This window comes from Pavona decussata, unplaced genomic scaffold, assembly GCF_977016875.1.
Source record: "Pavona decussata unplaced genomic scaffold, jaPavDecu1.1 SCAFFOLD_228, whole genome shotgun sequence".
Classification (NCBI taxonomy): Eukaryota; Metazoa; Cnidaria; class Anthozoa; order Scleractinia; family Agariciidae; genus Pavona; species Pavona decussata.
The window spans coordinates 318,159-331,424 of record NW_028145633.1 but is presented as its reverse complement, the minus strand read 5'-3'; the positions used below and the strand labels follow the sequence as shown (position 1 = coordinate 331,424).

General features: G+C 38.3%; 1 protein-coding gene across 1 annotated transcript in view; it reads right to left on the bottom strand.

Moving 5' to 3' along the window:
- Positions 1-13,266, bottom strand: part of LOC146458784 (transitional endoplasmic reticulum ATPase-like) — a 38,937-nt gene that overhangs the window by 1,533 nt on the left and 24,138 nt on the right. Inside the window, exons 18-25 of the mRNA XM_085090262.1 lie at positions 11,804-12,139; positions 10,277-10,361; positions 8,752-8,845; positions 7,957-8,035; positions 7,451-7,501; positions 5,100-5,174; positions 1,797-1,880; positions 352-509 (exon numbers count right to left, since the gene is read on the bottom strand). Coding sequence (XP_084946388.1) covers positions 352-509; positions 1,797-1,880; positions 5,100-5,174; positions 7,451-7,501; positions 7,957-8,035; positions 8,752-8,845; positions 10,277-10,361; positions 11,804-12,139 — 962 coding nt within the window. The remainder of the gene's footprint in view (positions 1-351; positions 510-1,796; positions 1,881-5,099; positions 5,175-7,450; positions 7,502-7,956; positions 8,036-8,751; positions 8,846-10,276; positions 10,362-11,803; positions 12,140-13,266) is intronic.

Sequence of the window (13,266 nt, the reverse complement as noted above, 5' to 3'; positions counted from 1 at the left end):
CAAATCTGAAGATCGCTTTTATCAGAGCACACACACTCACACATTGTCAAGTTCAAAGTGGCTCTAATACTCTTCCCTATAGTGTAGTGCACTTTAATTATCAATTTCTATTCAAGGGTTAATTTTACAACTTGGCATTCTTGGTTGTTCACCCTTTAACCCCTAATATCAAATAGCAAATTCTCCTATCTTGTCCCCATACTTTTCTTATGAAAGTACTGAGGAGAAGTTATTAAATTATCAAGAAAATTCACCTTGGGTGATCGTATCCTTAATTCCCATGACCTCAGGGGTTGAATAAGCATAATTGATACCACAAGGAGAAATTTGATGCTGATCATTGTTACTCACCTGAAGTTTCCACCAAATCCACGGCTCTGCTGAAGAGTCTGTGCAAACATCTCATATTTGCGGATATCATTATCACTGACAGATCTGCGAGCAAATCTCATGGCTTCCTCAAAGTGGTCTCGTCTGATCTCTGGAACAGGATCTTCATCCTCCACTTCCTACAAGTGGAACAAGTAAATGTTTATTAGAAGTCAAGAGAGCTTAGCAAGCTTAGCATAACCCAAGTGCTTGCTAGCATCCCTCGCAGATGCTCTTTTGGCTCGTCATGCATTCTAACCTTTCCAATATGAAAGATTGCGTGACGAGCCAAAAGAACACCTGCAAGGGTGGTTAAGTGCTTGCTGGCTGACCACAATGTCTGGTTTCTCAGATTCATTTCAACATAAAACATCTAGGAGCATTAAGCCCCCTCCCAACCCACCCCAAAGGAGATGTGCCCCTCACAGGGTTACCTCCAGGGCCCAGTTGTTCAAAGCCCGATAAAGCTAATCCTGGGTTAACATAAACTTTGATTCGAGTTTAATGACTAATGAATAAAGTTTTGCCAAAAGATTTTTGTCCCTCAGTTTTGACGTCGACTTTTCTTTACCATTAGCGCACAATTAGCGTTTAAGAACCTTCTTAACAAGCCTGCTGAAAACATTGGTTTACTTTTAATCGTGGATTAGCGTTAATCAGCTTTCAAACAACCAGGCCCGGCATTATTTTTTAAAAGGTTTCTCTAAAGGGCTAACCCTTTGATACAGGTGGGGCATGGGGCCAGGCCTTTTGAGAGATGTTGAAGATGGAAGAGGGTTATCAGGGAGATGAGGATTACTGTGAAGCAGACACCAGTTGGTCTGGATTTGGATAGCATTTGTTTAGGAGAAGTGCTGTGGGATGAAGAGCTAATTTCTCCACCCACACTAGCATAATAGGCCTTTTCCGAGTTGCTTTGAACCTCGTTACGAAAGCGAGACTTTGTGCATAGTTTTTATTATGAAAATAAGTTTTCATTCACATGCAAACAAAGCTAATTTTCTCATGAAAAGCTGTACACTTAACCTCGCTTTCCAAACGAGATACAAAGCAACTCGGGAATGGCCTATTGGTGATAAACCTTGTCCTTCTGTGAGAAGATGCGGTCAAGTTTTGTTTGTATTACAACAGTGAAGGACGGTTGCTATGCTCCATCTCAGAAGCATAATGTGTAACTGTTAACCACACATATTGTTCAAAAAGTGTAGGGGACGTTGTCCCTGGTGCGGTGATCTATCTCCATCTCTGATTTCATCTGTTTTTCACATTCATGTATGGGTGGGTGAGATCAAAATATGGACTGATAGCGGCTACCAGTGGCGCCTTTTACATGCTGACGTCCGATCTCACCCCACAGACGAATTGTAAGCTGCCATGAGGCTGTGATAAGTGCGGTATACCCACCAACATTACATCCGTCCACTTACCATGTCTGAATCTGGATTTTCAGCCCTTTCTTTGTCTCTGCGGATTTCTTTCTCAATTGACTCTCTGATGGCCAGCTTACATGCCTGCAGATAACATGTTGATAAATAATGAAAAATACAGCAACTAATGTGAAGTTCCAGAAAAAATCCATATACACCCCATAGAAGGTCATTGGAAATTCCTAGGGGGAGGAGGGTGGAAAACCACAAAAAAAAAAAAAAAAAAAAAAACCAAAAAAAAAAAAAAACCTTCCATGGAGAAGTGTGCATATTTTCTGGAACTTCAAAATGCAACTAACAGAAGGAAAGCTCTTCAGCAAAACCAGGACAGCTTACAGCTAACTAATACATTATTGTATGAAAATTGAAAGGAAGGCCTTCGTTGTACCATGTGGCTAAAGTTACTCTTCTTTGTTTATTGTTTATTTCACCACACACGTTACAAAAAAGCAATTGAAATTGGGGGGGGGGGGGGGGGGGTAACAACACAGTTTTCAGATATAACAATGGATGGCAGTCTCTAAAAATTCAAGCTCAATTATCTCTGAAAACTGCACGATGATCCCCAATTTTCTCTTTGGATTCAAACAGCCCTTGCTAAGATCTGATTTTCATATAGTCATACGCCGTGCAACAATACCTTATCATTAGTAGGCACTGTTGTTAAAGGGAGGGGTTCACATTTTAGCACATGTGCATGAATCCAAATGCTTTTTACTCTTTCTTATCAACTTTATGGCCTTAAAAATCTCACTCACATGTACTTCAGTAATCACATTCTATAATTAGTCCAAGCAAAATGACTGATGACCAAAATTCACAGAAAACTCTAGTGGATTGTACTCATATTGTTGATATTGAATTTAGCGTCTTCCGTAGGATTTATTCCATGGTTGATGTGTTTACACTTATTTGCATGCAAAATAACGCAATCATATGAAAAAAATACCACCCGAGTTACCTATTCCCTTCCGAATAGTTCATAAACAACAAATTAAATTAAACAGGCTTGGGCGATAGCGAGCAAAGGCGAAAAAGTACTTTGATTCATGGACATGCGCAGAACCGTGAACCCTTCACTTTAAAAAAAAAACCTGAGTTTCTTGGATGCTCTTGAGATATGCAGTATCAATGTATGTGAGTCATAACAAAAAGAGGCAGTGGCCTTAAGTGATACTGAAGGAGAAATTAAATGCTTGTCACTATAGCAGTGTTCACGGCAGCCATATTGGAGGAACAGGACAATAAAACAAAAAAAACAAAAAAAATTATTTTGCCTCAAAATAGAATATATTTCCCATAGGAAAATCATTCTACCTTATTGGTACTTAATTTTGAGGGTCTTTAATTTTGTACTTTTAGACCTGCGAATGAAAATCCTCTCGAAATTTAATACACATATAGAAAATTCAGATGATGTTTAGAAACATTGAAGCAAACTACATACTGAGACAATACGTACATACAAGTTGTAATACATCTAAAAGTTAATTTTCAAATATGCGTTTTGCTTGTTAAAGTTCATCTAGAAATTTTAAAAAGTTCGGACTTTTTGAAAATAAAATGAAGTTAAGAACGCTTGAATTGCGAAATTTAATACCCTTTTTCATATTTGCCTATTGAAATTGTGAAAATAAAACCCCGCCAAATACTGTCTTGCCAAAATCGTGAAATTAAGTACCAATGAGGTATTGTTTTGCTCCTCTAATATGGTTGCTGCAAACACACTCTATTGAGATATGTTCAGAAATGCACGCTAATGAGATTCATGAACTGTATGATAGACATCACAAGGTGTCCCCTAACCTTAATTCTCACTGAAACACAAATAATACTGTCAAACATGCAGGGTCCGAAATTGCGCTTTCCTGGTCGCCAATGCGACTAAAAATTTTGCACTGGCAACCAGAATTTCATAACTAGTAGCCAGCGGGCGATGAACTATTTCATGCCATGATCATTATACCCCGGGGGGGGGGAGGGGGGTACTCCAAAAAAAATTGGGTAGGGGTGTGCGGCCCGCTTCCCAAAACCCTTACCCTATTTATGATCAAAATCTGCGATTTTCCCTACCCTATTTATGACCTGAAGTAGCTTCTTCTAAAAAAAAAAACGAACCCAGGACTACAGTGCAAAAATCTATATTCTATTTATTACCAAAATGGCGGCAAAGTGGCTAAAAGCGATACCCTATTTATGACCAAAACAGCCGAGAAACCATACCCTTTGGCGCCGCACATACCTATATAGCCCATATAAGGGAGTACCCCCCCCCCCCCCCGGGCATTATACAAACAGTAACTTTGATTTTCAGCCAAATCGATAAAAATAAAATTCAAAGCTGCCCGCCAATTGGTCACTTATTTTTTACCTTTCCACTGCTTTTGAAGTATAAAACCGATTTTCCTGTTATTATAAATCTATCACAATGCTTCACAGCTCGAGCAGTGCGAAGCTTCGCCGCCATGTTTTTTGAACGAGAAATGCTGCACGGTTGTGGCCTGGTACAAACAACATGGCGATCCGTCGATTGTCTTGACAGAACGCGAAAGGAAAGATCGTTTACGGTTTTGAACATAGAGCAAAGAACCAACCGGCAGTTTTTCAATCGGGTACATTTCTTCTCTAAAAGGTAGAGACAAGAGAAGGTAATAAGTTGACTTGAAACATTTAGCAGTCTTATAATAATAATAATTTACCAATTTATATAACGCGTATTTACACGTGCTGATCAATAGCGCTTTACAATCATATGTTTAAAAGAAAACGAAAATACATTACCGTGTGAATAAAATAAACTAAGGTACAAACTATAAAAATACTTCTTAAAAGATTGGCTTATGAAACTGCGTATATAGCCGGCATTCGATTCATTCGTCGTGGTTTTTCAGTGGTAGGTGTATAAATCGCCATTGCGGCCCCAAACGCGTTCTCTTCGTTCTGATTCTTAAAAGAAAAATTGGCGACCAGAATTTTCCATCTGGCAACCAAAAATTTTGGTTTGTGTTTTGGTGTGAAGGAACTGCTTTTTGGCGACCACATTTTTCCATATGGCGACTGAAAAAAAAATTTCAGTTGCCACTTGGCGCTTGCCTAAAAAAGTTAATTTCCGACCCTGACATGAAGTCATATGAAAACAACAAAAAGGTCTGTTTTATATGAAGTACCCAAATTCAGGGTTAGGTGCATTTCTGGACATACATGTAAGTGTTCTATTGGGGCTTAAAACATTAAATTTCTCTCTACGATTTCAACCAGCCTCCAAACAAAATGCATTAGTTAGCTGATAGTAATTAATCTTACCCTTTGGCAGATCTCTGTAAGATCAGCACCACTGAACCCATGGGTAACCTTGGCAACATAATCCAAGTCTACATCCTGTTGTAATGCAAACATAAAGTGTGTTAGACCTGGTCAATGTAATTTCATCACCATTGAATTAACAGAGAAAAGTTCCGGGGGTGGTATGCAGCTCAGGTAGAGGAAGGGGTTATATTGCATGAACCTTTACCAATAATTATTGTAAGTTGAAGTTCAAGTTTCAAGTTTATTCAAAAATTTAGCAAAAAAGAGAGATTGGCCTGCAGGTAGCGAGAGCTAATATAGGCAGGCCAGACTTCTAACTGTTTAAGGATAAAATTAATATTATTACAGTTATTACAATCAAAGACACAACAAATAGAATTTATGGGAGGTAGAGAAATCACGAACAACACACACAAAAAAGAAAAAAAAGTCGAAAAATGAACGAAAGACAACAATTACAAGTTGCAACTAATTAACGAAACCTATTTTCTGTACTATAATAGGCATTTCAATATAGTCATTTTCATTTACTAAAATGTTGAGGAGAAGCCGAAGAATTTCTCCTTTGAATTGTTTCTTAGGTAAATCTCTTATACGATGCGGTATCTCATTACCACCGTCTTACACCAAATCAAAGAAAAAGAATGTTTATGTATTTCTAGTCTATTGTTTTTTATTCGTTTTGTATGATAGCTCAACATTAGTTAACTCAAAGACATTAGCAGTCATGCTGTGCTGTGTTAGTCTCTTAAAAAACTCTGGGGCTTTGTTGGTGGGGGAAATTTGCAGTTCCAAAAAATGTCCATACTCTCCCACGGAAGGTCCGTTGTTTTGCACCTCTCTTTGGCAAGAGATGGTCTCCATTTTTAGATTTGTTATCAAACCACCCAGAGATTGCAGGAGCTGTTCACTATGCTACACTGAGTTGTAAACAATGTTGGCTTTATTAACAAAGTTGATAAGGTAATCTGGCTGCTGTAAAGAGATTTGAGTGCTGACATTTCAAGCATTGGCCCATATTTGTCAGAGAGAATCTCACCAAGAGGTAACACTGAAAATGCCAGCACTCAAATCTCTTTTTGGACTGAGGCCAAATAACATGTTTTTCACAAACTCATTAATGATTCATAAGCCCATTGACCTATCAAATGGTCGATAAAACATCACATGCAAACCCGATAAAAACTCCTCCTTATCAGTATGCGGTGTTTAATGTTTTTCTCGTATGCTAATTTCCAACATTCACGAAAGCATCGTTGTTATGAACTCTCTTGACACACGCTTTTTGAAGCCGTTCAAAAAACTTGCAGCACGTGCTTTATCAGGTCTTAAACCACTCGGCTGTGCCCTGTTGTTTTAAATCCCAACAAAACACTGCTGCTCATGTTTTAAACATTACTTAAGGACGGTGCCTACTATTGTTACTGCGCATCTCGAGATACTCAGTTCCTATGGGTGGTGCCTACTAATACAGAGATAATTTTGCTCGGTTTAAAACTATACAGAGAAAGCAGAACTTAGCAAGTGCTTTTGATATCTCAAAAGAAAATTAGGGGTAACCATGCATTTTTCAGAGATAATTAAGCTTCAATTTAGGAAAAAATCCCATACATTGCTTTATATTTTGGCGCTTTTTAGAGATATTATTGCTTAATTATCTCTGAAAAATGCGTGGTTACCCCCAATTTTCTTTTTGGATTCCAAGAGGCCTTGCTAAGATCTGTTTTCCCACATAGTAATAAACTGCACAAAAATACTTCGGCATTAGTAGGCACCATCCTTAAAACCAAACATTTGCTTTCACTCCCCAGTGATGCAGCATTGCAGTTTCTTTACAAACTTTTCCCTTTATCCAAAGTTGTGAAGAACACTATAATAACAGTGCTTGCAGTCAACCAGAGTAAATTTTAGCAGATTTTTTTTCTGTAAATACTTCTACGGGATCTAAGTGACAAAGATTGTAAGAAAAGCGGTGAAATGAAAATTGGATTCTGCCAAATTTAAAACTAAAAGGGTAGGATGGTAACGTTTTCAGCCATTTATAGTGTGAACATTGAATGACAAGCTGTGGTTTTTATACTAGAGGTCGTATTATCCGTCTGGACAAACTTGGGCAAACATTCGTTGTTCGTCTGGTTATGCGTCTCTAGTATAAAGACCGCCACAAGACCCACACACAAGATCTGTCTGGACAAACTATCTTCCTTTGTGCGATGTACAGTACAACGAAAGATAATGCGTCCTCTAGTTTAAAAATGGCCAATATTAAACATCTTAAACTGGCCAAGCTCCACCTAACATGCAGAACAACTGTTACAGTACTAATCAAAAGAGCAAACTGAACAAACCTTTGCTATTGGAGATTTCCTTAAGCATGCTGTGAGAATGGACACACGAGACTGAAACAGAACAATATGAATAGTTTGAGTACAATACAAATACATACTTTATTTACCCACGCTACATCTAGGAGTGATAAAAACTCATTAAAACATGTGCGTGAAACGAAAAGCATCACAAAGAAAAGAAAAAATTTAAAAATTACTTAAATTACTTAAATCTTAAATCTATCTAAAAACCTGCTTCTTCAAAAAGACATTTAAAAGTAGAAATATCCTTGGCATTTCTCACATACGTAGGTAACGAATTCTATAAATTTAAGATAGAAAATGTAACACAGTTACTCGAGTTTCACGAATTCCAAAGTTTTGCGGCTAGAAATGAGAATGACTTATGGCGCCATTCTAGATTATATAGTACATGGTTCTATGCTGGTGACCTTGCCTACTAAGCCTCTTGTACAAACTGATCCACAACGAAACTAGCGGAAATTTTGAGTTATAAACTAACTTACTGGCTCATCTGGAAGGGGAATGTAAATCAGTTGATCCAGACGACCTGGCCGCAAAATGGCTGGATCAATGATGTCTGGCCTGAAGGGCAAAAGCAGACAAAAATAATAACATATATATACATACATATCCAAAAGACCAAACAGTACATAACATGATATTGAAAAAGCTTCACACTTAAACAAGTAACAGCAAGCAAACATAATGGTTCATCTGACAGCAGACTGCAAGCTCACAAGAAAGCTTTTGCTCACAGGACAGGCTGTGAACCCCTTCACTGCTAAAAGATGTACTCTGTATGCCGATACAATACAGCGCAGCTGTATTGTAACCTGAAAACAGACATAATTTAACTTTTGGGAAATCCAGATGGGCTGGTAAAGAGCAAGACAATTTGTGAGCTCTACGTAATGGTGAAACCAGCTTTGTTTTCCTTGTATGAGCTGCCATATTGAATGTATTGAAGGTGCATTTTCTTCTGATAACCATGTGAACAGCATAGTCTTGAGTTGACATTCTGGACAGAATATGGGACGATTCTGGCAAGAATGATGTGTTTTCCAACTCTGAACGGGAAGCCTGTCATGAAAATGACTTGTTTTCGCACACGCATGAAAAACAGTGTTGCTGGTAAAGGATTAATGTCTCCTACAATGTGAACTGACAAGGAGTATAACAACATTCCTTCATGGAATTAAATACACAGTAACAACATTTGGCTTCCCTTGATCGTTGAACTGGTAGGAGTCACCAAATGTCTGTCAATGGCAACAAGTAAACACCACAAAATGTCAAACCTGTTTGTAGCTCCAATGATAAATACATTCTTCTTGACATTCATGCCGTCCATTTCAGTGAGCACTTGGTTGATCACACGATCTGCTGCCCCACCTAAAAACATGGTGACAAAAACAAAGTAATTAAAATCTCTTTAAAGATTTATTGCACTGTAGATAACTAAGCAGTAAGTGAGTGAAGGGCATTTGCTTTCACTGCATTGCATGTCTGTAATTCAAAATCAAAGACAACCTTTACAGTATGAGCATAAATGAAGGGTAATTATGAATTCTTGTAACTTTCTGATGAAGTCAGGCAGATTTTTCCAAATGCTATGCAAGTCAGAGAAGCTAAACTAATAATTACACAGAACTTTTAAAAATGGAATAGTCTTTGATGGCTACGTTTTGCCGCCTGTTATCTGTATAACAACTGGTGTGATGCAGTCTTTATTTCCTTTTAGCTGTACATAAACCTGCATGTACTCTTAACTTATTATTTGATTAGTGATGCAACTGTCTTTGTGGTGATTTCAAGCTGTAAATATGAAGAGGAGTAATCCCAGTTATTTAAATCTGTACAACCTTATAACTATCTTAGTGTTCTTGTTATTAATGCATTCTAGTAGTGTCCCCAATTAGCACTGATTCAGAGCTAAAAATTTCCGCAAGTTTGTATGTCACTTGAATTCAGGGGTCAATTTAACAAAATGTTGACACTTGTAACTTACAATCTGGACCATTGTTATCACGCACTCATGCACAACATGAGTCTGTTTAACATTGTAAGAAGTCTTAAACAACGATTTTTGACTTTGTTTTTGTACCAATCATTGAGTTTCTTTTGTGTATGCTTGCCAAATTAACTGCCCAGCTGGTACAATGTAAACTACTTCTTTGTTTTATTGAATCAACCCCAGGTTCGTTTGTTCATTCTCCTGTTCAGCTGATCACAATAACTAGTTCCACTGTTATTGATCTTTCTTCAAAAAAAGTTATTGTTTCAGTTAATAATTGGTTCATGCATGTATATCGAGTTATGGATGCACGCGGGAAGTTTGGAGAGCATGAGAGAAGCGTAAGAGTTGCTTGAGGCGTAGCCGAGAGCAACTCTAGCTTCTTGAGTGCTCTCCAAACTTCCCAAGTACATCCATAACTCGATATACGCACAGCTAAAAGCATGGACCAATTCTTTTATAACATAGTGAAAATAAAGTAAACGATTCCTGGAAAACAGGTTTTGTTCAGTGATAAATTACAAAATTCTCTGAAAAAAAAAAGGTGAAAGTGGTTTCTCATATCGGTTTAATGTAAAACGTTTCATTAACTTCGACAAGCTCTTATAAATATACATTTTTTATGGTGTTGTCTCTCTGTAAAAAGTTTTTTATAACATAGGGCGCGCATGCTTCCTTCACCTGACTCGCACACGTCATCGGATGGACGCACGGCCGTGCGTATGTTGAGAAATGTACCATGATGACGCCGATAGGAATTAGATTAGGATGCGCGCGCTATGTTATAATAATACAATGTTCTCACTTACCTCCATCTCCAACATTGCCTCCTCTAGCTTTAGCAATGGAGTCCAATTCATCAAAGAATAGCACACAAGGAGCAGCACTGCGAGCCTACAGAAAAAGCAAATAGTAAATCAAACAATGAAACACACTGTGCCTCAGCTTAATATCAGGATTAGACTGAGGCATGGGACAATTTTGAATGAATTTTTTAGACCCAAAAACTTGTAGCATTAAGGGCGATTTAGACGGCACGATTTTCTCTTACGACTGTCGCACGCGATTTCTAGAGCGCGCGCTGCTTGCGTCATGTAAAAATCGTACACAACTCTTGCCACTCAACATTGCCTTTACCTACGATTGTCGTAGAATTTTAAAACTTGTTTTAAAATCCTACGACATTTTTCGTGTTGTGTGCGTCTGTCGTAAGGACGTTGTAGGTTGATTTACAAGACGCGATTCGTGTTGTAGGCATGGCGTAAGCGTGTCGCATGCGACAAATCGTAGGCTAAATCGTACTGTCTAAATCGCCCTTTAAACAGCTTAACATCTGTATAAAGTACATGTGCCTATTTTGTGCAAGAATTTTATAAATTGCACAGGGATAATGGAATTCGTCCTGTAGATGTATATGAATTCATCATTCATTACTTGGAACCCTTTCAATAACATGTTATTTAACTCCAAGTTCAAAAATTGAATTTGACTTGCTTTTAATTTATCCATCAAGAATGAGTTTGCTTTCACATCATGAAACGAAACAAAATAACCACCAAAAGTGACAAAGGCACAATATTAGTCATGTCAGCTTGGATTTGTATGTAATTAACTTCCACACTATATCTGAATGAATCTTCAAACTATTGTCTTGTTTTGGTTAACTTTGAAGCATTATTCCAAGCAGGTACAATTTCGTTTGGCCAGATAATTAAGTTAACTGAGGGTGCGTTCGATTGAACCTATTCCAGAAGAGGAATACATGCAATGATGACATTAGAAATCTCTCATAAGAGATTTTTGGAGCTACTGGAGTACAGAATGGCTCTAAACTTATCGTGCATCACTTAAAGGTTGTAGATTCATTGCCCCAAATTTAACTAACAGGGAGAAAATCTAACAGCTAAAATTCCTGTTACTCTTTGGGGAGTGTTCAAAACTACTACACTCAAACACGACACACCAAACCCCAAAATAGATGGTGCACCCCCCTTTCTCAACCTCAAAAGATGGTGTCTTTATTGCATAGCCACCCCTCTATCCAGCAGTAAAAAATGACAATGAGATTCAAACCTCACTTTTCTTTTTTATCTAGCAATGCTGACTCTTGCTGTGTCAATTCAAATTTAAAGCCAATAAAATTTTTTCTGTAATGCTCGCAAGATAGGTGGTGTCTTTGATAACTTCCCCACCCCAGACAAGGTGGGTCCTCTTCGAACAAACTTGTTATGAACAATTCCCTTATTCTGGGATACAGCCAATTGAATGCGACCTGAAAGTTGGATGTTTTGTCCTCCTGACACTGTAGAAATCAAAACAACAAATAATAAACTAACCTTGTCAAAAACGTCTCTCACGTTCGCCTCGGACTCACCAAACCACATGGTAAGAAGCTCTGGACCTTTGATGGAAATGAAATTTGCCTGGCACTCGTTTGCAATGGCCTTAGCTAGGAGTGTCTTACCACAGCCAGGTGGACCATAAAACAGCACACCTTTGGATGGCGTCATTCCAAACTTGAGGAACTTGTCAGGGTGCTCCACTGGGTATTGCACCAACTCCTGCAGTTCACGCTTGACATTCTCCAAACCACCAATGTCATCCCATGTAGTCGTTGGTACCTCAACCACAGTCTCGCGCAGCGCTGAAGGATTGGATACTCCCATGGCATACTGTTACCAAACGAAACATGGAAAAGAGGTGTTGTTATAAGTTACTTGGTAACCTATGATCCTCTAACCCTTTAAGCCCCAGGGGGGGGACTTGGGTATAAACGTGACGGGGGGGGGGGGGGGGGTCCGACGGAGACTAACATTTTGAACCCAAAAAAATACATGGACCTTATATTGTGCACACCAAAAAAATACAAGACTGGAGATTATTCGAATCATGCTTTCGGATCTTGCGGGAACTTTGGCTTGAATTGCGTAAGAACTATTATTAAAAACTGAATCATTGTACAATGCAATTCGAGGGATTTGATTGGCTTAGCAGCCATGGTATATGAGCAATTATACCATGGCCGAGAAATGGCGACCATTAAATTGTCTTCTGGTTGTTCTTGCACAGCGAAATCAGTAAGATCTAGCAATATTTCTTGATTGTTTTTAATAAAACAATTATTCCACTTGCGCTTGTTGGATATGAGATGATTATAGCCAACTCGGCGCTTCGCGCCTCGTTGGCTATCTATCATCTCATATCCAACGCGCGCTCGTGGAATAATTGTTAATTAGCCCAGCGGAAATTCAAACCCAAAAAAATACGCGCAGATTTTTTAGACCCAAAAAAATACATGGTTAAATCTTCAACCCAAAAAAATACAGGAGTTGAAAATTTTAGACCAAAAACAATACCCCCCGTCACGTTTATACCCGAGTATCCCCCCTGGGCCTTAAGCACTACTACAATGGAAATCTTGCATGACCTTTTCTCTTCAGATTTCAAAAATAGACGTACTAAATAGGTACCATGCCAATTTTTATCTCAAAATTCATACAAGAAGTCTGGCTATTTAAATAGAGTTTTTTAGTTTTTGCTCTCTGCCATTACTTGATTTGCAAATGACTGGGAGCAAGGAAAATGGTTGGATCTAGCTGAAAAGCCTTGGATGTGATGTTAAATGCGCAATGCTCAAAATCAATGTGGCTTATTTTCTTGTTTTTTTCTGATTTTTCTCATTTCGAATCCAGAAGAAATGAAAGAAAAAGAACAAATTCTCCTATCTTGTCCCCATACCTTTCTTATGAAAGTATTGTGGAGAAGTTATTAAAATGTCAAGGAACGTCACCTTGGGTGA